This window comes from Parasteatoda tepidariorum, chromosome 10 (assembly GCF_982258835.1).
Source record: "Parasteatoda tepidariorum strain Cologne lab strain chromosome 10, Ptep-v5.0, whole genome shotgun sequence".
Lineage (NCBI taxonomy): Eukaryota > Metazoa > Arthropoda > Arachnida > Araneae > Theridiidae > Parasteatoda > Parasteatoda tepidariorum.
Genome location: NC_141764.1, coordinates 83564028 through 83588220, shown reverse-complemented (window position 1 = coordinate 83588220; position 24193 = coordinate 83564028). Strand labels below are relative to the sequence as shown.

At 30.3% G+C, this 24193-nt stretch overlaps 2 protein-coding genes across 4 annotated transcripts; both read right to left on the bottom strand.

Moving 5' to 3' along the window:
• Positions 1-212: 212 nt before the first annotated feature.
• On the bottom strand, positions 213-12652 carry Cisd2 (CDGSH iron sulfur domain 2). Of its 3 annotated transcripts, none has more exons than XM_087153230.1 (3): positions 12516-12652; positions 1426-1631; positions 213-470 (listed from the first exon to the last, which is right to left on the bottom strand). In XM_087153230.1, coding segments are annotated over exons 1-3 (297 nt in total). In that variant the 5' UTR covers positions 12517-12652; the 3' UTR covers positions 213-380. The 3 variants fall into 3 exon arrangements, with proteins under 3 accessions (XP_087009356.1, XP_015912094.1, XP_015912095.1); XM_016056608.4 differs by lacking the exon at positions 12516-12652 and adding an exon at positions 3979-4237; XM_016056609.5 differs by lacking the exon at positions 12516-12652 and adding an exon at positions 3681-4169.
• LOC107442920 (thioredoxin domain-containing protein 9) lies at positions 6906-12656 on the bottom strand. Its single transcript, XM_043040968.3, has 2 exons — positions 12516-12656; positions 6906-7744 (listed from the first exon to the last, which is right to left on the bottom strand). The coding sequence occupies exon 2, from the start codon at positions 7741-7743 to the stop codon at positions 7087-7089; it is 657 nt and encodes a 218-aa protein (XP_042896902.2). The 5' UTR covers position 7744; positions 12516-12656; the 3' UTR covers positions 6906-7086.
• Between the last annotated feature and the right edge of the window lie 11537 nt (positions 12657-24193).

Below are 24193 nucleotides of genomic sequence, written 5' to 3'. Positions count from 1 at the left end.
AAAATATGTGATGATTATGATTTGAATTGAATAGCGAATTTGAAAAGACAAATAACTTGAATAAGTTAATTTAGTCGAAATAAGTTATTAGTTAAAGTGCACCTAGTTATCTAAACAGAAATATCATTAAAAGTTATTATTATTAATTATTTTTGTTAACATTATTGCTCCATGACAACAGTGAGATAAAAGTAAATAGAAAACAATAGAAATAAATGCTCAAAAATTTATTGTTCTAACAAAAAATCTTTTTTTGACAACAGAACATTAACAGGCATGTATACCACATATAAGTGCAGATCTTAATTTTAAGCACCAATAAAATGTGAAAAATTTAATTATTGTACTAACATTGAAAAAAAAAAAAAGAAGCAAAGACATTAGGATTCTCTCTGCTTCACAATAAGAGGACCTAGATTGTCTCCGGTGTCTTCATTATGTTTAGTATGACTGCCGTCACAATAAGGAAACTAAAAAAAAGAAAAAATGCAAGATAAATTTCATCAGCAATGGTACGGAAGATACAAATATACATTTATTTGTAACATTAAATTTATACAGGATCTTCAGTAATGAAGATCCTGTAGATTTTCAGAATCATTAAAAATAAGTAAATGGGTGAACTGCATAAATCAAGAACAGGTAGTACTAGTGGCCAAAATTCTTTATAACAATGACTGAATTACTTCCAATTTATTTTTATCTCTAACCTAAAAAATCATACCATTATATATTGCTTGTATTGTTTTAAATATGACATGCTTTCTACCAATCAATTTATAACTCCACTTAACTTAAGCTGAAAGCAAAAAAAAAAAAAAAAACGAAAGTAATAATTATAACTTGATAATCCTTACACTCTTTTTTATGGTAATATTATTTTCCATGAATTGATTTTAGGTTTGCAATCTTTTATAATTTATTAAATACAAAAAATCTGATTAATGATAAAGTGTAAATTTAAATCTAGTCTTAATAGAGAAACTTCTTTGGTTTGTATATCAAGGCTGTTCACAATCGTCTCATAAACATAAGCGGAAGAAAACACTAGAAGTGCTGCTGATCCGGTTCCAGTTTTAAAATCTTATTTTTGTTTACACTTAACCAGCATATTATATTATATTAACTGCATATTATATCATTTATATAATATGCAGATTAAAGGAGATAAGCTAAATATTAAAATTCTATATTAATCGATATTCGATATTGTTATGTAGAAATTAAATAAATTGAATGTAAACAACTTGTAAAAAATGATAAATTAAATATGGCAGGCCAAAATGTTCACAAAATAAACAATCCACACAAAAATAACTTATTTCATAATATTAAAAATTTAAGAAATCAAACAGATGAAACATTTTGATTAATAAAAAAAAAACAAGGGAGTCAACAAATAATGTAAGGAAAATAGCAACATACTTTGCTAGACTTCCAACAGCGACAGAATACTTTCTTATTTCCAATATCTTCAATGTCAACAGAATGAACAACTTTGTTGCAATCCATATCAATTTTATCATTAACTCTCCCTTTTCTTTTCATAATCGCAATTGTAGCATAAACTGCATAACCTAAAGCTGCAGCACTAACAGCCCATGGCAAAACTTGTTGCACATTTTCATTCACTGAAAAAAAATTATGAGGTTAGAAGGGGATGAGGAACTAGGTAAAATAGTTTCATAGTCGGTCTTCACTTATTAACTTTTAAATAAAATATATGAATATAAAATTCTTTAATTCAGCAGTATTTATAATCTATAACATAGATTCTTAACAGGGTTGGGTTTTTGCCATCAAAAACTGGTTTTTGACATGACAGCGGTAAAAACCGTCAAAAACCTACTGTTTTCTTTAATTTATGGCATGTAGTGGACAATATGTTATTTTCACTTAATTGCCTTTATAAATGAATGTTGTAAATGATTGCTATTGATTTTGCAACTATATACATGTATTCTTATAGAAGGATATACATTCATACCGAAATATTGTAACATACTTATTGAAAATAGTGATACTTAACTTTTATCATTATAGCTTGATTTGCAAAGGATTCAAAATTTTGCACATCTTAGTTGTTAGAAGTAAACAAAAAAAAAACTTGAAACTATTAATAAATTCAAGAACTAAAAAGAAGAATTTAAAATTTGGCATTTCTTAAATATTAGAAATAAGCTAAACAAAACTTTCAAAACTTGTAACTACTAACAAATTCTAAGTCAGGAATGACTAGACATTCTTCAGTAATGTATTATGCCAAACAAAATGATGCTTGGAAATGCTGAAAATTTTGCTTAGTATCCTAATATTTTACTTCAAATAGTATTTGATATAATCATGTTGGGAAAATGCAAAAATCTGTTCTTAAATATCTTTTAACAACTTTTTTTCTAATTTTATTGCCCAAAAATGAATTAATTTTAAATCATAAGCAGTTGAACTCAAATTAAAATACAGTTTTAACAAAACTATGGGTTTTTGACAGTTTTGACAGAGGGGTTTTTGACATGACGGTAAAAACCATGGTGTAAACCGGTAAAAACCGTCATGTGTCAAAAACTTGCCAACCCTGATTTTTAACCCTTTAAGACTCACCGCCCACTTTTCAAGATAAACTTTTTTCAATGCCCCTTTAAGAAATTTTTTAAAGGGAAGATTTAAATCTTCTTTTTACATTCACTATTTTCAATATGGTACACTTCTAATCATGCCATTAACTTATTGAATTTTTCAACAAACCAATAATTCAATATTTAGTTTTTTTAAAAATTTATTTATGGAATTACTTGGTTCTATCACTGCAAACTTCTAAGTTGAGCATAAAATAACTTTCTGAAGTATTATTATTATTATCTTTAACAATCCTTAATTATTGGTACATTACGTTCATGGTCAATAAGAAAAATTATCAAAATTGTTTGTTAAAAATTCCGAAAGAAAAGTCACCTCATATTTTCAATTTGTAAAAAATGTTTAAGTAGAACAATAAGCAAATTGCCATTTTCACTACAAAACTGGTTGGTACTTTTTCTCAATAAATTGCTGAGTAATCAATACACTGCTATAATAATACATTACTTATGCAGAAATAAATATGCACTGGTTTTTTCAATCCAAACAAAATATTAATTATTATAAGTAATTACTGCCTTATTACTATAAGTAAATATTAAGTACTTTATTTTTAAAAGATTTTTTGTATGCAAGTTTTTACACATCCCTTAGAATATCTAAATACTTTTTAACGTACCCTGAGGGGCAATAGCGCCCACATTGGGAACCTATGTAACTGATTATTAAAAGTTGAAAAGCATATAATATGAATGATAAAGATTATAGAACTATTATACAGAAACACACATGAAGCCTACTTGAGCTTAAACAGCATTTAAAAAGAAAACAATTATTAGGAATCATTCTGGTAATAGAATTAACAGAGTTAATCTCCAGTAAAATCATCATAAATTTAAAATGTGTGAGACCCCAAACATCTAGAAACAATTATTGTAAAATCTCAATCTAACATGCTTATATCAAAATTAGCAGATATAAAGTAGATAAAAATTATATTGCTACTAAAAAATTTATTTCAATTAAATATTTTTTAAAAGCAATTCTTTTTATTAAAATTAAACATCAGAAAAATTAATTTTATATAAGCAAGATGTACTTACTTGTAGTAAAAACAGAAATATATAAAGCTCTAGTCAAGAAAACAGTACGAAATATAAAAAATCTAGGCGTAGAACTTAAAACGTAGAGACAATAAATTTTCAAGAACTTTAATCTTAATTAACGACGTTTTTATTTTTTGTATCCTTTAACCGGTTAGTTATGTAATAACGAGAAGCAAGCACTAGAATTACAATAATCCCGATAACATTCGATAAAAAATATTAAGTTAAGATGAAGATAAATCTGAGAAGACAGTTACGATAATTTCATACGAAATACAAAGCAATTTTCACTTACACATAGTGATAACAGCTCAGTACTCTAGAAAAACGTATTTTATATTATTACTTTGGAACTTGATTTATTAAATCGTTCTGAATATTTCTTTTGTTTATGTTCCGACAAGATAAAAATAAAAACTAGATAATAATTATATGCTTCCGAATGCTTATTTTTGTACGGACTAATGGAGCGTTTACACTGCAAGTGATTGCCCTAGATGCGTGTAGGAGAAGTTACCCCTGCTAGCCCATGCGAAAATTATCTGCAAAGAAAATGCTCCTAAAAAATCAAATTCTCAATAGAAGAATTTAGTATGACGTCATGTGTCTGAGCAGTACCCTCATCTAGCAGCATTTATCGAGGTTCTATTAACTTGTTTCAACAAAGAAAAGTCATTTTAATAAATACGAAAACCTGAAAGTATTCGATGCAAATTATATGATTCTTTGAAGAGGAAATGCTTACATTTATGATTTCCCCCCGTTATACGATATTAAAATTATTATTACTCACTAAATTGAAATTTCATCTAATAAATTTTTTAAATTTAATAGATACAGCTAAATATTGTAGTATAAAAAAAAATATCGTACAAAATTTTTATAAACATTCACAAAGTAACTGTTACGGTAAATTATTTTTTAAGACATTGAGGCATGAATATGGTTTACAATAAATTTTTGTATTTTTCTGATTTATGAAAAGTAAAAAAACCTTTTTATTCTGAATAAAAGAAAAAAAGGCATTGTTACCAATTTGCTTGTTTGTGCTGTTGTTTCTAATGCCACACAGGCAAAGCCTGTTTGTCAAAATATGAAGTGTATTGTAATTTCGGTTTAGAAGTATTTAAGTTTGTTTCAAGCTCCTTTCATTTTTCTACTTTTGTCCTATTTAAAAACTATTATTGAAACCGTTTCGGGTTCTCAGCAGATCACCGAAGTCAAGCATCACTGGCTACTGTCAGTGTGCAGGTGGATGACCACTTGGATCAGTCTGCGTAGGGACCGAGGGTGTGCGGTATTGGTCCTCGTTAAACTGTGCTACCGTAAAGCACTCGACTTCGCGCGCAGGTCGTCGGGCTACCGAAGCGGGGGTGCCACCCCCTCCACAGAGGATCAAAATTGTGATGCCATGTTTTCGGATCATCCTCCGGGATGTTTCCCAGACCGTCGCCAATAGCCCATTGTGCAGCTCTAGTGCGACGTAAATTAACAACAACAGTTTCGAAAAACTCTAAATAATTTGACCGATATCACAGAATAGTAACAATTTTTTACAGTAGTTCTTAAATCGTGTTTTTAACTTTAAAACATGCTGTGTTGGAATATTGCCCAAATGATTTAAAAATATATACCGAGTGATAAAATACTAATTTTTCGTGTTTAGTCGACTTTATTTACTTTTACTCACAGAACATCCTATCTATGCAAGTTAATATAATGTAATAAAACTTTCTTTTTAATGGTTTGAACATCAAATAGAGAAGACTCACATATGCGCGTTTTCTCTTTGGATAGAGATAAGTAATTTTTGCATTAAAAATTTCTACATTGCAATTGAAAAAGAAAACCATACTTATATTAAAAAGAAAATGTTTATTTCAGTATAAATTGACTTAATTTTATTTATGCTCTAAGGAGACCACCTGCTATCAGAACGCGGTGCCGGGTGCAGCTTTCAGGAGAACTCCTCCCGACATCAGTCTCACATTGTGGCGGGTACCATGATTACGAAGAAAAGTCACTTGGGGTATGGGGTGAATAGTTTCGTCCTCATCAGCGAGAGTAAAACAACCGACACCTTCATTCCAACCCCATTAGAAATGTGCCCTCGCTTGTAACCATAGCAGCAGACAGTCCAAGACTTTTAGTCTGGAGGAGTTCTCCACAAAGCAGCGCTAAAGGTTGTCACAGCATTTGTGAATTATTTTTTTCTCAAATTTAAAAATAGGTCAGAGGAAAAACACAAATACCATATTAAGTCATTAACTTAGTAAATTACTATCTGTATCAGTCCCTTACTAAAACTTGTCAGCCAATTTGCAGACATGAGCTAAAGAAAATTGAAGACTATAAAAAATTTCAAGTTTCTTCAATAACAGAAATTTTGGAAAAAAAAAAACTGAAAATTTTAAAATCCTAAAAAAAAAAACACTTATTACTTGATTAGAGGTTGCAAGGGGATTTTAAAAGTATAATTTCATAAAAAAATGTAATCTAAACTGACGTAATTTTTTAACATGTTTTGTACATAATTTTCATATACCCATAGATTTAGATGATGCAATATACATGTTAGATTTCGCCAAATTTTAATAATAGTGGACTCTGATTGTGCTCCAGATTGACTCAGTAAATTCTGCAAACCAGAAGTGTCAGCTGTTCAACTTTTAGAATTAATAATAATTTATGGCTAGATTATATTAGTAATAGGACTTAAATACAGTTAGAATTGTTCTTAACTGACAGTATAACGCTATTTATGCTAACTGAAATTTTTTAATGAATTATAGAAAGCTTCTCAATAGAATGCTGTAATATTTAATCAAAATTTCTCAAAATATTCTCGCACTCAGAACAAATAAGGTTTTTTTTTTTTTTTTTTTTTTTTTAAGAATTTTTGTTCTAACAATTATAATAACTTCATAGTTCATGCATGCAATGCTAATAAAAAAAACAATAACTTTGTCCTGCTTAATTTATTTCAGTGTAACTGACTGAAAACTGAAGCTATTAACAAATACCTAGAATTTTTTTTCATCTTATGTAAAAAATGATTCACTATGTGTTGACTTTTTTGAGAATACTTCTAGAACATTATTACGATGCTCTTTTAAAAACTGCAATGATAAAAGTCCTGTATATATATATATATATATAAAAAAAGGGCAAATCCCTTGAAATATCTGATAAAGAAATATCAAATAATAATCAATCAAACAATGAACAAGATTTACTTTATTTTAGGTTATAACAAAATGACAAGCTAAATGTAAATTTTGCAGTGGCTATAAATAAGCATGTTTCACCCAAATATTTACAGCATATAGTAAGTAATATTTTTTTTGCTGTAATCAATAGAATGCATAGCATTAAATAAATCCAGTTTCCAAGCCTTAATATACTAGTCACTATCTGTATCACTTTCATTACAACCACCACGTATTGTTTTCTTCTTTCCCATGAATATACTCTTAGGCTTTTTACTTGATCCAGGTGGTGCTGTTAAATCACCACTGTAGTTTATCACACCAGCTTGAGCAATACGCCACTCCATCATCTCAGTTGAGAAGTCATCAACACCTCCAAGGTCATCAAATCCAACAATGTAATCAACAATTTTATCGTCTTTAAGAAGTGCAATAGTAGGCAAAACTCTAATTTTCAGTCGTTGAACGATAAAAAAAGATTTTTCTGCGTCTATTTTGCAGAATCTAGTTTCAATATGTCTGGGAGCTAAAGCCTCAAGATGTTTGTCCACAATTTTGCAACGCATTGTACTGCTTCGGTAAAAGTGACAAACAACCCTCTTACTTTTTTTGCAGACCTCAAAGAAATCTTTTTCATGAGGTATCTCCGAGTATACACCATGACCACTGGTCACTAGTTCTTCTTTTTGCTTTACTTGTTTTTTGAGAGCCAATGCTCTTTTACGCTCTATAGCTTGGAGTTCTTCATCTTCCATTTTTTCAAGTTTTTCAATTTCTGCATCGATTTGGTCTTCAAGAACTTTAGCAGTTTCTATTAACCGCTCTTCAAAGACCTGCTGCACTTGATTCATGCTAGAAATAAAGTAGGTATTAAAGACTCAAATTACCACTTATAACATTAAAAATGGTTATTATTTTAAAAACTTTGATATTCAAGGTATTAAGTAAATTTTGGGGTAATTTTTTTAATAAGGAGATTTTTACTTAAATGATATAAAACACTCCATATGCCCTGTAGCTTTGAAGCAAAAAAGTATAAAGCACACTGAAATAAAAGGTTATTTAAAAAGAAAGAGGTTGATCTCTAGGCAAAGATTAGTGTATTTAGAATTATTTCATACTGTTATTTAGTTACAGCCAGAGTTGGCAAACTTTTGATATGTGCCAGCTTTATAAAGGATGCTAACCATACATAAAATTTGTACATAAAAAAAACTAAAAATTGTCTTTCTGCATTGGAATAAAAAATATTATTTTTACTTTAATATATTTTTAGATCATTTAATAAACAGTTCTATACAGTTTGCACTTTTATACTTAATAACTACTAATCAAATAGATCTGTAAAGTGTGTCGGTTTAAACAGACTCATTTGTTTAGTTTAAAGGTAGAGAGAAAGTATATATTATCTGATATTATGAATATTTTCTGATACTTCCTTTCTTAGCATTTTATATAATTCCTATAAGCAGACACATTACCAGCATAACTGAATTTCTTGAATTCGTTGAAGTGTATACCAATTATTATAAAGAAAATTAAATAATATAGTAGAACCTGGATGGTTTCTTATAGGAACATTCTTTGGGAATGATAGATAAAAGAAGACCAATGCAGGTCTACATAAAATATCAAATAATGACCTAGAAATTCCTTACTTGATATTTTATATTTATCCACATTTGAAAATATGTAAAAAGTAATAAGGAAGTAACAGACCGTGAAAAAAAAATAAAGTTTTACTGCAAGAACTTTTACAATGCAAAAGATAGGCATTTATCTGTTTAAAATATTAGGAAATTTTGTTCAATTACTATTTTTTCTGTTAAAAAAAAAAAAAAAATATGACATTTGTTACAGGGGAACATATATTGTTACACATGTTTCTTTTCGTAAATTCATGGGTTCCTCATTGTTTTAAAGGCTAAGAGGCCCGAATTTTGGCACTGGCTGTGGTTCCGTTTCATTGAGTTCATCGATAACACTATGCACTTCTTTAGCTTCTACAACCAATTCTTAAATCAACAACACAGGTTTCAACAACTACATCAACTGATGCATTAACACCAAACATGATCCCAAACTGTAATAAACTCTATTTTCTTCTTGTAATGATTTATTCATAGATGATTCACTCGGAATTAAAAATATGCCCTTATTGAGAGGTGTCCGTAGCATACCTAAGGTTTAACTCTCTCTCTCTATATATATACATACACATAAAAACTGAAGTTGTAAAAAAGTCCTCAATTCTTTAAACAAAACTTCAATGCCAAAAATAATATTTTCTGGAAAAAAAGCATCCATAGAACGTTAAAAGAAATAAAGTTTATCAGTAATGCTTTTAAAAATGATGCGCTATCATAAAAACACAAGATTATATACAAATGCAAATCAGAAAAACAAAAATCGATCTTAATTCGTGATAGAAATTTTAAAAGATGAACAGCTTAGTTTTCCAATTACCATATTTTTAACGGCGAAAAAAAAAGTCTAATAGAAACCCTCTTAAATGCTGCATCATAATAAAAACAAAAGATTTTCAATTAAGAAATAACAAGATAGAAACAAAAGCAAAAATCATTTAATTTTTAAACAAAAATTTGAGACTAAAAATAACAATTAAACTTTTCTACAATGTCATAATTTTAGAAAAAAAAAAAAAAAAAACGATAGAAAAACATTTATTAGAAATTCTTTATAAAAATTCTGTCATAATAAAAACACTGATAAAAGTTATTAAGCAAAAGAGAAACAGAAAAAAAATAATGCTCATAGTTCCTGAGGAGACATAACTTTTTAACATTGAAGTCTTAGTTTAAAATGTTACTACGGGTTATCTATATTAGTTTACAAGAAAAAAGCGACAACACAAAAAAAAAGCAAATCATAAACTTACCATTAAAATCTTGTCAAATAATAAGAACACTCACAAAAAAACAAAAAAAAACATGATGAAATAGACTTGCTTGAATATAATTAAAAAAGTATCAGCAGTACAAAACTCATGGTTCAGTATACAGTATCTAGTTTCAATTCTTTAATTTTGCTTTTCAATTTGTCTCCCAGAACATAAATTTACAAGTTTTAGAACAAATATAAAAAAAAAAGTATTTAAAGCAATGTAGAGTAAAAATTTTTTTTAGATTATTATTTATTAAATAGAGTGGTAGTGCTTCGCGCTGTTGTGCTACAGGTCCCTGGTTCGATCCTCGGGCCGGGCAAGGTTGACTCAGCCTTTTATCCCTTCAGTGGGTCCATAAATGAGTACCAAGCATGCTTGGGAACTAAACAGGGGGGGTGGGGCGGGGGTTCCACGTTCGGCTGACCACCTGACCGGAGCATCTGCTTCTGCACCCCAGAGCCCAAGAAAACTGAGATGGGCACAATAGGCCTTGGCCCTCTAGGGCTGTCACGCCGCTGAGTTTAGTTTTTATTTATTAAAACTATTTAAATTCTCCAAAAATTTTCTTGTCGAAAAATACTTTTCTAAAAATCACTTTGTCGAACACTCGGCAAAAGGGCTGAATACCGGATAGTGGCCAGATATTCGTTGTACCTATAATTAAAATAAGACAACACACATGGGAAAATATAAGATGAGGGATTGATGAATCAAGGATTGAATGTACAATTTAAACTATGAAAGAAAAACTATTAGAAATTAGAGAAGTTTTAAGAAATTGTAAAGGTTCTTGAAAACATAAGGCAGCAGATGCCATTTCCTATTTGTTCACTCAAGTCTTCGAAAGAAAAAACAAACATAAATTACTAAGTTAATATCCTCATTTACTTCAAGAGCAATATGTCAAAAATAAATTATTTAATATGAAAACTTTCAAAAATTTAAATAAATTATTTTTATGTATTTGTATCATGATTTAGCTGTACTGAGGATTTTGAAATGTCAATTATCAAGAGTGAAATATAAGAATTCAAATATCATAATATTTTAACTTTGGCTACAATCCTAGTGTAGCCAGTATTGATAAAATGTATTAAAAATAAAAGTAATAACACGACAGAGGTAAAAATTAAGGAGATGTAAGGTCTAATAACTAAAAGATATCACTAGTACTGTGTACATATTTTTATTGATCTACTTACATGTAGCTATTAGACATTTCTAAAAAATGTGTACTGTCACAATTATGAAGAAATAAAATATTTTGTAACAAAACATGCAATGGAATATCAAAAAAATCAAAACAATATACAGTAGAGAACCGATTATCCGGAACGATCGGGATCATCGCGATTCCGGATAACCGATTTTTCCGGTTTCCTGAATCGCTACAAAATGCTGTCTTTTTAATGTTTATAAAACGAAACTAAAAAATTATTTTGAAATAGTTTTAGAAATAATAAAAAATTATAAATAATAATACACTTAAGTTTAAATAAGGAAAGAAATTATGAAATAAAAATTATATACAGGCTTATATATGTTATTAATTTTATTATTAACATTAATAACATATATAATCTATTTGTGCTTATGTGACATTCGTCTACAAACGGCTTTTGATCCGTCCTCTAAATCAGTTCTTTCCTCAACTCGATATGCCGTACACTCTAAATAACAAAAGGGCTCAAAATCTTGCAGGGAAAAAAAATTTTTTTTAATGGAAGAAAATTAAATTCCGGTTCCGAATTTCATTCCGGTTATCTGGTTTTCTGATTTCCGGATAAGAGGTTCTGCACTGTACCACCTTTTTTCATTAATTAATAGTCTGAGTGAACTTTTGGTAGTCTAAGACAACAGTTAATTTCAAGTCCCGCACAATATAAAAATATAGCAAATAGTATTTTAACATTTAAAATTTAGTTATGTGCAAATATACAAAGAACAATTTTAACAGGAGAATCATGTTTTTATTTCTAATAATTAAATATATTTTGAATAACACCATATACATATAGGAAAGGTTTAATTATTATACCATTCTTTGTGAATAAATTTACTGATTAATAACTTTTTTTGAACTTCAGTTAAATATTAGTTAGTAAATTTTACTTGTTAAATTAAAAATTTATTTCCAATTTCATAAAATGAGTTAAGTATGAGTTATGCAGTAAACTGATATCTATTATTAAAACCAAGGCACTAGTTAAAGTGTACTAAGGTTATTATTAATTAATAAAAATCACTGATAGATCTTGTAAAGTGTAATTAAAACTGCAATTTAACCCAACTATAAGTGTTCATATTTTACACTCACTCCCAGCTACAGTTTCTAATACCTTTAAAAGAAATTCAGGATTCACTGATTCATTTTTCTGAGAAGAAATAAAGTAATCATAATATTTTAAGTAATGAACAAATTTTTGAAATCCCTTCGATGCGGTCTGTTGGATGCAACACCTGTGGTATTGATATTTATTAATTATTATTTTAGATAAGCTTTTTAGTAGGGCATCTGAACAAAATCATAAGACAATTAAAAAACAACAATTTTAAGTTCAACAAACACAAAGCGAGAAGAACATTATTCATGTGCATAAAATCAATCAGTAGCGATTTACACAATTTTTACCATAAATGGGAAATTGATTTAACATGTGAAACATTAAAATTAGACGCTCCATAATGATTACAGATAATAACAAAAAATAAACTTACTTTAGATAGTTTTTATGAAGAACTTTTACTTGCTATACTTTAAAATCGGTTTCTCTAATTGTTTACTTTGAATATTTATTATTTAGTTGCAGATGAAGAGGATGAGATCATGAAAATGCGGGAAGTTTGAAGAAAGAATTAGGGAAGTTTAGTGGGTGCGACTGCTTTTTCTCCGTTTTCTCTCTAAAATTTTCCCTGTCAGTTTCCCTTTCAAAATTTAGGATGCATAGTTGCAAATGCCTACTCTATAGTTTTAAGACGCCATCTTGTGAGAACTTAAACAACTTTTAAGAAAGGTCTAAACCTTAATCATATTTATTTTGAAAAAATCGGTACGTAATTGTGCGCAGATTTATTTATTGTTTCTTTTTTATGGTTAAGGGGAATTTTAGAAATTTAATAACCTCCAACAAAGTGAACTTAAAGCTTTCTTCGGCAAACACTGAATTGTTTTTTTTCTTCTTTTTTTTAATATTGTAAATCAATCATTTTACATTATTTTGTTTAAAGGTAGGAAAAAAACCGTTTTGTTGATAACAGTCGCTTTTTTTAAAATTTTATTTATTTAAAATCTGAAGAAATGTTTTAATTTTTTTACTTGTGATTTTAATTGATCAAAGAGCTAACCTTAAATACAGTAATTACAATTAACTAGTGTAGATGATTACAATTTAGACGCAAAGCGTGCCTTTTCTTAATAAACATGTGTTTCTCCCCATCCGCGAATTCGGTTTTTTTTAATTTCATGATATATAGGGGAGAGATAACTGCTGTCGGATAGGTAATTTTACTTTTGCTCTTTTCACTATATATTTTTTACTAGTTGGTCGAACCGAAAAACTATTTTGCCTTTGTTTACAAAATTAACTCATCCAACGAAAATGCACTGGAAAAACTATTATTTTTAGAATTTATGCTATTAATGATCTATAAAGTTTTGAACTGTAAGGAATAAAACTTTTTACATCCTTTTAAATAATGTAATAAAGAAGTGTTAAAAAACAAATGTTAAAAGTTTTTTTTCTTCAATGGTATTAAAGAAAATATACAATTTATCATTTATTTTATTTTTTTTTGCAAAAAATGTCCTTTGGGAAAAAGAATTTTGCATTAGAGTCGCAGTTTTTTTAGCTCTTCGAAATTTAATCTAGTTTAGTATTATGGCACGAAAAACGTTCAAATAATGTAATGTTAAGTAATACACAGTCCAGTCACATTAATGTGACCACCACCTATTTTCGACGTCAACGTGAAATAACCAATCACAGAAAGCAGGTGGCAGCACATTACAGTGGAGTGTATGTGTAGGATGTTCTAGGGCATCGGAAAGCATTTCAATCGTTGGCGTAATGCAGAAACGTAGTGATTTATCCGACGTCAAAAAGGGCATGATTACGGGCTTTCGGGCCAAGGGTGGAAGTATTTCAGAAACGGCTAATTTTGTGAACTGTTCGAGTGCAGCCGTGGTAAAAGTATACCATGTATGGCAAAATGGCACTCTTCAAAATAAGCAGCGTAGCACATGTGGTGCACCACGGGCTATAGATGACAGAGGCGAGCGAAGGCTACGAAAATGTGTTCAGGCGAATAGACGTGCAACTATTGAGCAACTGACCGCCCAGATGAACCAAGGGGCTACCAAGAGTGTATCCTCAATAACTTTTCAACGAACGTTGCTGCTCATGGGCCACAGCAGCAAACCCCTGGTTAATGCACCTATGCTGACTGCTGTTCATCGGCGACGAAGGCTGGAATTTGCACGCCACTACCGCAATTGGACGTCCACAGAGTGAAGACAGGTGGCTTTTTCCGATGAATCACGTTTTATGCTCCATCGGACAGATGGACGTTGGCGTATACGGCGTGAAACGTCTGAAAGCAAACACCCTGCAACAATTGTCGGAAGGATCCAGGCTGGAGGAGGGAGCATTATGGTTTGGGGAATGTTTTAGTGGCATTCACTGGGTGCACTCATCATTGGGGAAGACACGATGGATCATCACAAGTACGCATCTGCCCTTGCGGACCATGTCCACTCCTACATGCGAATGATTTTTCCTCAGAATGATGGCATCTACCAGCAGGACAATGCGAGGTGTCATACAGCTAGGAAGTGTATGTGCGTGGTTCGAAGAGCACCAGGATGAATTTACCGTACTCCCCTGGCCAGCAAACTCACCGGATTTAAACCCAATCGAGAATCCGTGGGACCACCTTGATCGGGTTGTTCGCGCCATGGATCCTCAGCCGCGTAATCTAGTGCAGCTGGCCACGTCACTGGAATCGGCATGGCTCAACATCCCAGTGAATATCTTCAGAAATCTATTTCACTCTCTTCCTGCCCGTTTCGCAGCGGTCCGCTCTGTCAAAGGTGGTTATTCAGGCTTTTGACAGGTAGTCACATTAATGTGACTGGACTGTGTATATACTGCGCATATCTCCTGTATTTTAAGAGTAAAAAAAATTTTAAAAAAAAGAAAAAAAAGAAAAAAAGAATGAAGTATATTTTTATGTCTGATTTGTAATTTAAATTATCTATTATACTAATTCACTGCCTCTTGAGACACTGAGATTGCATCTTTGCTGGTGATATTTCAAATTTGAGGTAAATTTTTTTTTAGACTGTTTGCTTTTTCTTACTCGCGGACTGCACTAAAATTAATTTTTGATTTTTTTTTTCGCGAGGACATTTTTTGATCCGAAGAGTGGTAGCAAAACGTGAATGAAAATCAAAGTGACTTCGGTACCATTTTTTCGTATTTTATTCGATAGATTTTATAGAGCAGTCACCGATCAAAGAAATCGTGTGGCATTTGCATCAAAATTACATTGAGATAAAATTCTCAAATTTTAAACTGACTGTGATAATGTTTGAATTTTTAATGGCTGTATGACATGAGTTAAATATCTTCTGCACGATGAGATTTTGGTAAAGAAAAAAGTTAAATTCTCAACTTTGCCTAGTGTCGGCGGAAGTCATTTTCACTCTCCGGGCGATACTGAAAATGGCACCCTTAACTCAATTTTGGAAAAGTTATCTTAAAAAAAGACCCTTTGAATTGCCTCTTTGGTGTAGTAAGCTTTACTGTATAAAATTACTTTTTTTTATATCTTAAAATTTGATCACAATATTACTGACAGAAAATAATAAAATCAATCAACTCTGAATGTTGACTTCAGAAACACATGATGGAAATAAATAACAATATTTCAAGTATTCGAATATATATATCTATTAAAAGTTACCTTTTTAATGAATATAATTCTTTATAATACAGAAATAAATATAAAAGCATGAACATTAAAATGTATTTTTTCGTGCTTTAGCAGACGCGAATAGCTTTATGGACTCTTCACAATCAATTGTCTCTGCGGTTTCATTTCCGATAGAAATTATTGCTAAAAAACTCGCTTTTATCTTTCGTAGATCCTAAATAGATTTTTATAGTTTTCATTTTGCTAAAAGAGCGTTCATTACTTGTAGTGGGATTGTTAACAAAGTACTTAAATTATCCAGAAGTTTGGAAAAACATTTTTTAACTTCTTGCAGTCGAGCACTTTTCAGTACAGTTCAACGTGGGTCGATACGGCACACCCTCGGTCCCTCCACGGCATATCAAAGCTGTCACACGCCCTCTCACTAACCGCTGCCCGAAATGCAAGATTTCGGTGATTTACTGGGAATTGTGCTTTAACTTCAACTACAGTTTATCTCTCGCTACTAATGTTCAACTCCTTGTAATTTTGTAAACCTTGTAATGTTGAACCCAATCAAGAAGACAAGGGAACTCCTGAATTAAGTATTGGGAGAAATTTGCCTTCGTGGAGGACTTCTTGACGGAACTAACCCGCATTTGCTTTACATGGAGAGGAAAACCACGAAAACCTCTCACAGCTAGCCTTACGGCAAAGGGACTCTAACCCATGATCCGTCTACCCCTGAGGATAATTTACGTCAGCATTGTGGTCGGTGCAAGCCGGATGCGGAATTCGTATCGACCTGTCATCGCCGGGATACGAATCGTTGGAAGGCGAACGCTATATGCCCTGAGCCATCATCAGAGATAGTTGTACTTTATTTACGTTGCACTAGAGTTACACACTGAACTATTGGCGACTGTCAGGGAAACATTCCTGAGGTTGATCCGAAGACATGCCATCGCAATTTTGATCCCCTGCAGAGGGGATTGCATCCCCGCTTCGGTAGCTCGACGACCTACGCATGAAGTCGAGCACTTTACGGCAAAACAGTTAAATGAGGGCCAATACATCATACCCTTGGACCTTGCACAGATTGATCAAAGTGGTCACCCACCCACACACTGACCGTAGTCAGTTAAAGAAAAATTTAGTTTAATGACGCTGTTGAAGAACTAAAAAAAGCATAACCAAGTAAATGAGCTTTTACGATGAAAAATTAAAATCAATCATAACATTTACTCGAATCTGTAATTAAATTACAATATTTATTGAATCGGTAATTAAAATGGCATGCCAACTAGTTATATTTAATTTTTAAGTCCATACGAAAGATTTTTGTTACTAAAAATTTTTCTTTTCGTAATATTGAGAACCAGGAGCTGAGACTTAACTGATCTAAGTCTTAAATGTGTGTACACTCAAATATATTACTTATGTACAGTGAGCAAAAATATAAATGGACCACCCTGAAAAACTTTTGATATAGCGATCGAATCTTATAAGTTCTAGGACTGAATTTTAATGGTTCGAGGAGGTGACTTCAAATATGCCTATTAAATAGTGCAGACGATATTTAAGTTACGAGATCAAACACAAAAACATATTTTCTCTGAATGAACATACTTTTTTATTTCGAGAGATTCAGATTTTTGACCCCAAAGTACAGGGGATAGCCGTATCCTGGGAAATATATCGAATTTTAAAAATGCGAGATTTTTAAAATTTGATTCCTTAGATACTATTCGACCGAATTCTCTTACATCTTATATTTTAAAATCTCATATGTACTAAATCTCATATGTAAAATTATATTTTCTTTAAAATTATGTCAAAAATTGTATTCTTAAAAACCGTTTTTGACTATTATTAAATAATATAATAAGAAAATTTTATTAAAACTTATATTTTGCAAGGATTCTTTTTGGATAAACAAATTTTTTAATTGTGTTCAAAAACTTTTCAATTCACTTAAAAAGTTCTCGAGATATGGCGAAATACACAATAAGTAAAAATAACATTAGAAGATACAAACTTTTGACAGCACCATATTTCCCAGATTGCAACTAAACCCTCCTTTATTTTGAGTCCAACCACTATGGCAAGCATTCGAATTTGGTTCACCTCACTGGGGACGAACATCTCCAAGGCTGAAGGCCTTTAGAAACATCTCCAAGTTTAAGCAGGTAATCAAACTGGTTTACTTTCTCTTTCCGCCTTTTTTAATACTAGTGTTGCTACAGTTTTCGATGTCATTTTTGTTGCTTTTTTGCCTAAATATTAATTTGTGATACTTCATTTTTCTATTTTTCATGCTTCCATTTTTGACTTCATTTCCGACAAGGATTCTAGCAATTATATCACATGCATATGAAGCAACTTACACACGAAGATAAGAATTATGTTCATTTCTTTTAAAACAGTTAAAACCGATTATCTCTTTTCTCTATATACTATGAAACGAAAATCAGTATGGGTGTTCGAAAATAATTTAAGAATGGAAGCAAGGATTTGAATCGTGTGTTTTTTTACAGTTTGGAATTTTTTTGGGATGTTTAGTAAACAACCGTTAACTTCCAGCCTTTAGGCCTGTTTAGACGATTCAAGTTCTTGGACGAAGATTGATTGATATTGATGGAAACTTGTTTTGCTTTGAGTTCGGATCGTGTAAACGATCATTCAAGTATTTGGTCCAAGTCCTTGGACGATAGTAGAGCATGTTCTACTTTCCATCCAAGTTTTTCCTCCCTTAACTAATCATCGTCTTAGGTTTTGTGACGTCAACAAGCAGGCATCAGATTATATCATTTTGTTGTCTGTTTTCATATATGTTAGTCCAAATAAATTGATCTGTCACAGTTTATTTCTGTTATTATGATTTTATTTGAATTTATTTAGTAATTTTAAACTAATGTCAGTATTATTTTATAATGTTGAAAATGAACAATGCGCATGCGCAAGGTTTTCTTTCGACCAATCAGTGACATTCAAGAACTTGGATAGTGTCGACGAATCATCCAATTTCTTGGACAGAGAAATCCCTCCAATTTCTCGGATTCAAGAACTTGAACCGTGTAAACAGGCGTTTATTTAGTTCGGACACAATACCGAAATGCGAAATTCCCTTTTTGAAAAACATTGTTACAGATTGAACTTTCCTTACCATCGTTTGAATGGCTTCATTGATTGGCCATGGTGTTCTTTTGTTACAGATTGCTAACATTGTTTGGATCATTTTACGATATTTTGAACTTCTCTACATTGAGTATATTATACCGTCGGATCTCTATTCAACGAAGTTGCTAAATCCCGATAATAAGTTCAATATATGGAAAATTTCGTTAAGTAGAAAATCATCTTTCGAAATACTTAAACAGCACAAAACAGGTTTTAAATTCATAATCACTAGACATAAGTAAAATAGAAACTAATGCGGCTTTATCTTGGAAACTAGAATCTACTATTTATTTTATAAACCTTAACCATAAAAAGAATCAGCATGGAAGGAAATAATGGAGCAAAACATCATCCAGCGTTACACTATCATGTTACATACATTTTCGACTAAAAAAAAGCTGAATTTATGTATTAAATTATAGCTGTATTTATTATAAAAGTAATTTTAAACCATTACCACATGCGTTCTTAAGTTTAATTGCTTCTGACTTTGTCTGGGTTTTTCGTTTAAAATGCAAACAAAAAGGGAAAGGGACTTTACTGCTTTCTGTACTAGTTAAGTGGCTTAGTAAATCAATTCAAGGTCATTTCCCCCATAAAATATGTTTACAAGTTTGAAATATTCTGAAATATTTTGGGGAATTGTGAAAGTGGATCTCAAAGGAAAGTTCGTTAAATAGAAAATACCATATGCTATTTCGAAGTTATTTTACGAAGAAATTTCCAAAATGTTCTTGTTTCCTCGAAAAAAAAAATATCGAAAAATAGGGAAATTCGCTAAATGGAAGTTCATTAAATAGAAGTAAATAGAATCTATATCTATCTATCTATATATATATCTATATCTATATATCAATTCGATACATTCTAAAACTTGTTTTCACAAATTCACCATAAAATGTCAAGCAAAGTGTTCTTCAATTACGATCAGCTACATTTATCACCAAATATCGCTACCATGTTTTTGTTCGTTTTTTCTTCCTTAATTTACAAACTTGTTTTACGATTCTCACCATCACTACATATATCTCATATGATACTCTCCTTTTAAACAGAGTTCGTAAGGACCTTAAGATACTGAAACGGTAGCAGCATAACTAAGAAGATAAAACTCGAAGATTTTTTTTTTTTTACTTTCACCAAATATTTGGCTTCAAAATTTTCAGTTTGAAAGTAAAGAACTAAATTCATAATTGCAATATTGATGTTACGGTTCTCTTGCTTTTTAAGGACTGCCTGAACCTTGTTAAAATATGAAAACACAGATGTTTACTTGTACGAGCATAAAATTCTTATCAAAATAATGATCAAGACCCAAAAGTATAATTGATGATGAAAACTTTACTGACTTCAAAAAATATGAATATTAGTTTTGCGGTATCTCATTTAGTAACACAGTATATTAAATTACTTCTAAAATAAGTTTTACGTAAGATAATGGCATTAGCTTTCAGATTGAAAAAGTAATAAATTAGTCTTAACTTTTTTAAAAAAATCGATGCATACTGCCAGTCTTAAAAACATTTTTTAACGACGTAAAAAAAATTCTGTTTACAATTCAAAAGTCGAATGAAAAATGTAATGTCCCCTAGCACCAGGAATCAAAGTTAAATAGTTAGGTGGACAGCTTTTTCTAACAAGTTAACGTTTTTGCCCTACTCTAAATTGTTTGGAAATGTATTTTTTATTTATCGATTCCGAAATTTATTCTGGATATATTTTAGGGTATACTTTAGTCGAGAGTATATTTAAAGTTTATTTTTACACCTTTATTTGCTCAAAATTATTTAATAATTTGCTTAAAATAAATTATTCAAACTATATGATTAATGTATGTATAGTATAATAGTAAACGGGGAGTTCAACGCATATCCTTATCTTTGATACCGCTATCAACAAACTAACGGAATAAACTTAAATAATTAATAGTAATTAAATTTTTTCTCGTTTTATAGCTTTCAAGTAATGATATGTTTCGTTCAAAAAGATATTTAAATTTTGTAAATAACGAAATTATTGAGAAGGCTCCTTGTAGCAATGTTATTTTTATCCTCTTATGATGAAATATAGACAAAATTTGCAGTCATATTTTCTGTAAAAAGTATGTTAACCCTCTCGCTGCGCATTTTAAACTTTTTTTTTATCGAAATAGGTTAAGAAATTGTAAATTTTTCATGACATATTTCAAATCAGATGGTGATTCTAAAAAAAGTACGACTTTGGAATTTTTTTGCCAATTTCAATTTTTAGTATTTGCTGTTTAAAATAAGTCATTTTCCTGATAACAAATTATACTATAATAATATCTTGTGAATTGTGCTAAATTTAAAAATAATTTTAACAAAAGTAAATTTTTTCAACATCTTTTTTTTTAAAGAGTAGCTTTCTTAAAGTTAACGGTGACATATATAAGATTAAACGTCAAAATAAAATTGCGAATTTGTGGTTTTTTTGAGTTGTACAAATATGCATTTACTTTTCACAAATCAAACAAACTGGAAACAATAAAGTTAAAAAGAAATAATTTGTTTGTTTATTCCTAGAGAGAAAGGGTGCACTTACTTAATACAATCAGTCAGATTCTGCACCGAGTAATTTTAATATAGCAAAATGTTCTTAAATTTCTATCAGCAAAGTGGCTATAGTTTTGAGACTCGAAAAAAAAGCGCCAGATATTAAAACGAACGTTAACTTGAAGAAAAACTTTAAGTACTAAAAATATTAAACAAAATAGAATAGTATATTATCTAGTATAATTCTAGTATTTACTAGTATATTATCTAGTATAATTCTAGTATTTATTAATGTATTATCTAGTATAATTCTACTATTTATTAGTATATTATCTAGTATAATTCTACTATTTATTATTATAATATAGCAAAATGTTCTTAAATTCTTATCAGCAAATTGGCTATAATTTTGAGACTCGAAAAAAAAGTGCCAGATATTTAGAACGAGTGTTAATTTAAAGAAAAACTTTAAGTACTAAAAATTATTAGTATATTATCAAGTGTAATTCTAGTATTTATTAGTATAATATAGCAAAATGTTCTTAAATTCTTATCAGCAAATTGGCTATAATTTTGAGACTCGAAAAAAAAAGTGCCAGATATTTAGAACGAGTGTTAATTTAAAGAAAAACTTTAAGTACTAAAAAAATTAATTAAAATAGATTAGAATATTATCTAGTATTATTCTAGTATTTATAAGTATAATATACCATAATGTTCTTAAATTCTTATTAGCAAATAAGACATAGTTCTGAGACTCAAAAGAAAACTTACCAATTTTTTAGAACTTGTGTTAATTTAAAGAAAAAGTTTAAGTACTAAGAAAATTAAACAAAATAGATTAATATACTATTAGAAAGAAAATCTACGTGGTTGCATAAAGAAAGAGAATTTGAAAAATTTCAAAAGATAATGAAATTATTGGTTGAATAGTTCTATGAATCACACGTGGTCAGGTAATTAAAAATTTAATCTTAATTTTAAGATGTTGGGATAATATATTAGACGATATTTTAAGACGCTTAAAAAGTTTGGCTGCATATTCGACAGCTTTTTATGTTCGGCATCGTAATACTCTATGTAGTAGATTTTAAAGCATTAACAATATTTCAGATAATTGTTGATATCACAAGAGTTTGGTTAAAGACGATAAAAAGATACCTTTTACACCACTAGTATCTTCATGTAGAATATTATTGTTTAGTTAATAAAATATATATTGAATAATTGAGTTATTATCTAAGTATGTATTTATTAGGAATAATATATATTATTCCTAATAAATGCATACTTATGCACGTTACTGAAATTGAATCAACAGTGAAATGAATCAATTAAAAAATAAAATGAAAAAGAGCAGAATTTATTCAAATCTCTTTACAAAATTAAGTATAAATTAGAAGCTGACATAAAAAGAAACATCATATTTTATAATTTTAAAAAAGAAAGAAAAATAAAACACGATATCGAATAAAAACAACGAAAAATCATGAATGAAATTTACGCTAGACTTGCGTAAGTCAAGTTCCTTGTGAGTACACAGAATTTAAGCACTGATCGCTCTATTTAAATATTTGTTTCATTGTCGCCAAATAATTTTTAAAAAATATTAATTAAGTCTAATTTTTCTCAGCTTCTACTTAATAAAAACAATTGAAACTCCCGATTTCATTGTAGAAAAATAAGTAGATTAATATGGTATAAAAATTTATTGCTCATGATTCGAAAGTTTTTGTTCACAATATTAAATTAAATGATAAAAACTAAGAAATAATTACTGAAAATTAGTGCATAAAATTATCTTTGTGTAGATGAGTTTCATTAGTGGGTGCATTTTTTAAAAAAATTGATCAGCTAGTTTTAAAGATATGACCAAAAGGGCAGTTCGTGAAATTCCGCTCATTAAAGCGAAAGATATACTGGGTGATGTCTTTTTCATTTTGCGCACTGTGCAACATAAAAATTTTATTACTATAATCGCACCCCTACAAAATTGTTAAAAATTATGCTTCTTCCTCTAAAACTGAACTGATTACAGTCATAGATGCATAGTTGAAAGTTTTGTGAAGGATGGTGTTGTCAGTACAGCTAATGTGAGTAACATGCGTTCAGAATTTATAGTCAAATACGCAAGGAAGAATCAAAAATCAGTACTCATCTTATAACATATTAGTTGGTTGGTTGGTTGGTTCTAATGACTCTTGTGACACAGGCAAGCCTGTTTGGTGAAACCGAGCAAATTTAAGGCAGAGTGTGCGATTCTTGTTTTTCAGTGGCGCCATCTATGGCCAAGAATTCGACTTCTGCCGCAGCATACGTCACACCTGTTTATAAGGCGGACCCATTTATACACCCATTCATTCATCCACAGATCGTAATTTTGACCTAAATCAGAGAACGATCGATTTCCAATCCAGTACCCCCAGAGGTATTGATTTGTTATGGGAACATGGAGGACTTTTGCGACTCGACTGATTTAACGTGCATCAGTCACTTTACTACACGGGAAGATTTCGGCCGGCGGGGTTCGAGCCCATGAATTCCCGGACATGAGCCAGCGCCTTACGCATTAAATCTTCTTGCTTGAAATATTAAAATCTCTAATGCAAAAGCTCATGCTATAGATATTTTAAAATATTTTCGAAATAATCATTATGCTCCTGAAAAATTACGTGAAGCAGGAGCAAAACGAAAACTCGAATTAAAATTAGATCTTAGGTGGAATTCCATGGGATCCCCTCAAGAGTAATGCTTAAACAATCGGCCCCAAATTTTAAGAATTCAAATCGA

Coding starts and splice junctions, on each gene's coding strand:
- Cisd2 (XM_016056608.4), bottom strand. Junction 471..1,425: donor GCTGTTGGAAGTCTAGCAAA/GTATGTTGCTAT, acceptor TCTTTTTTTTAG/TTTCCTTATTGTGACGGCAG.
- LOC107442920 (XM_043040968.3), bottom strand. CDS start 7,743: ATGAATCAAGTGCAGCAGGTCTTTGAAGAGCGGTTAATAGAAACTGCT.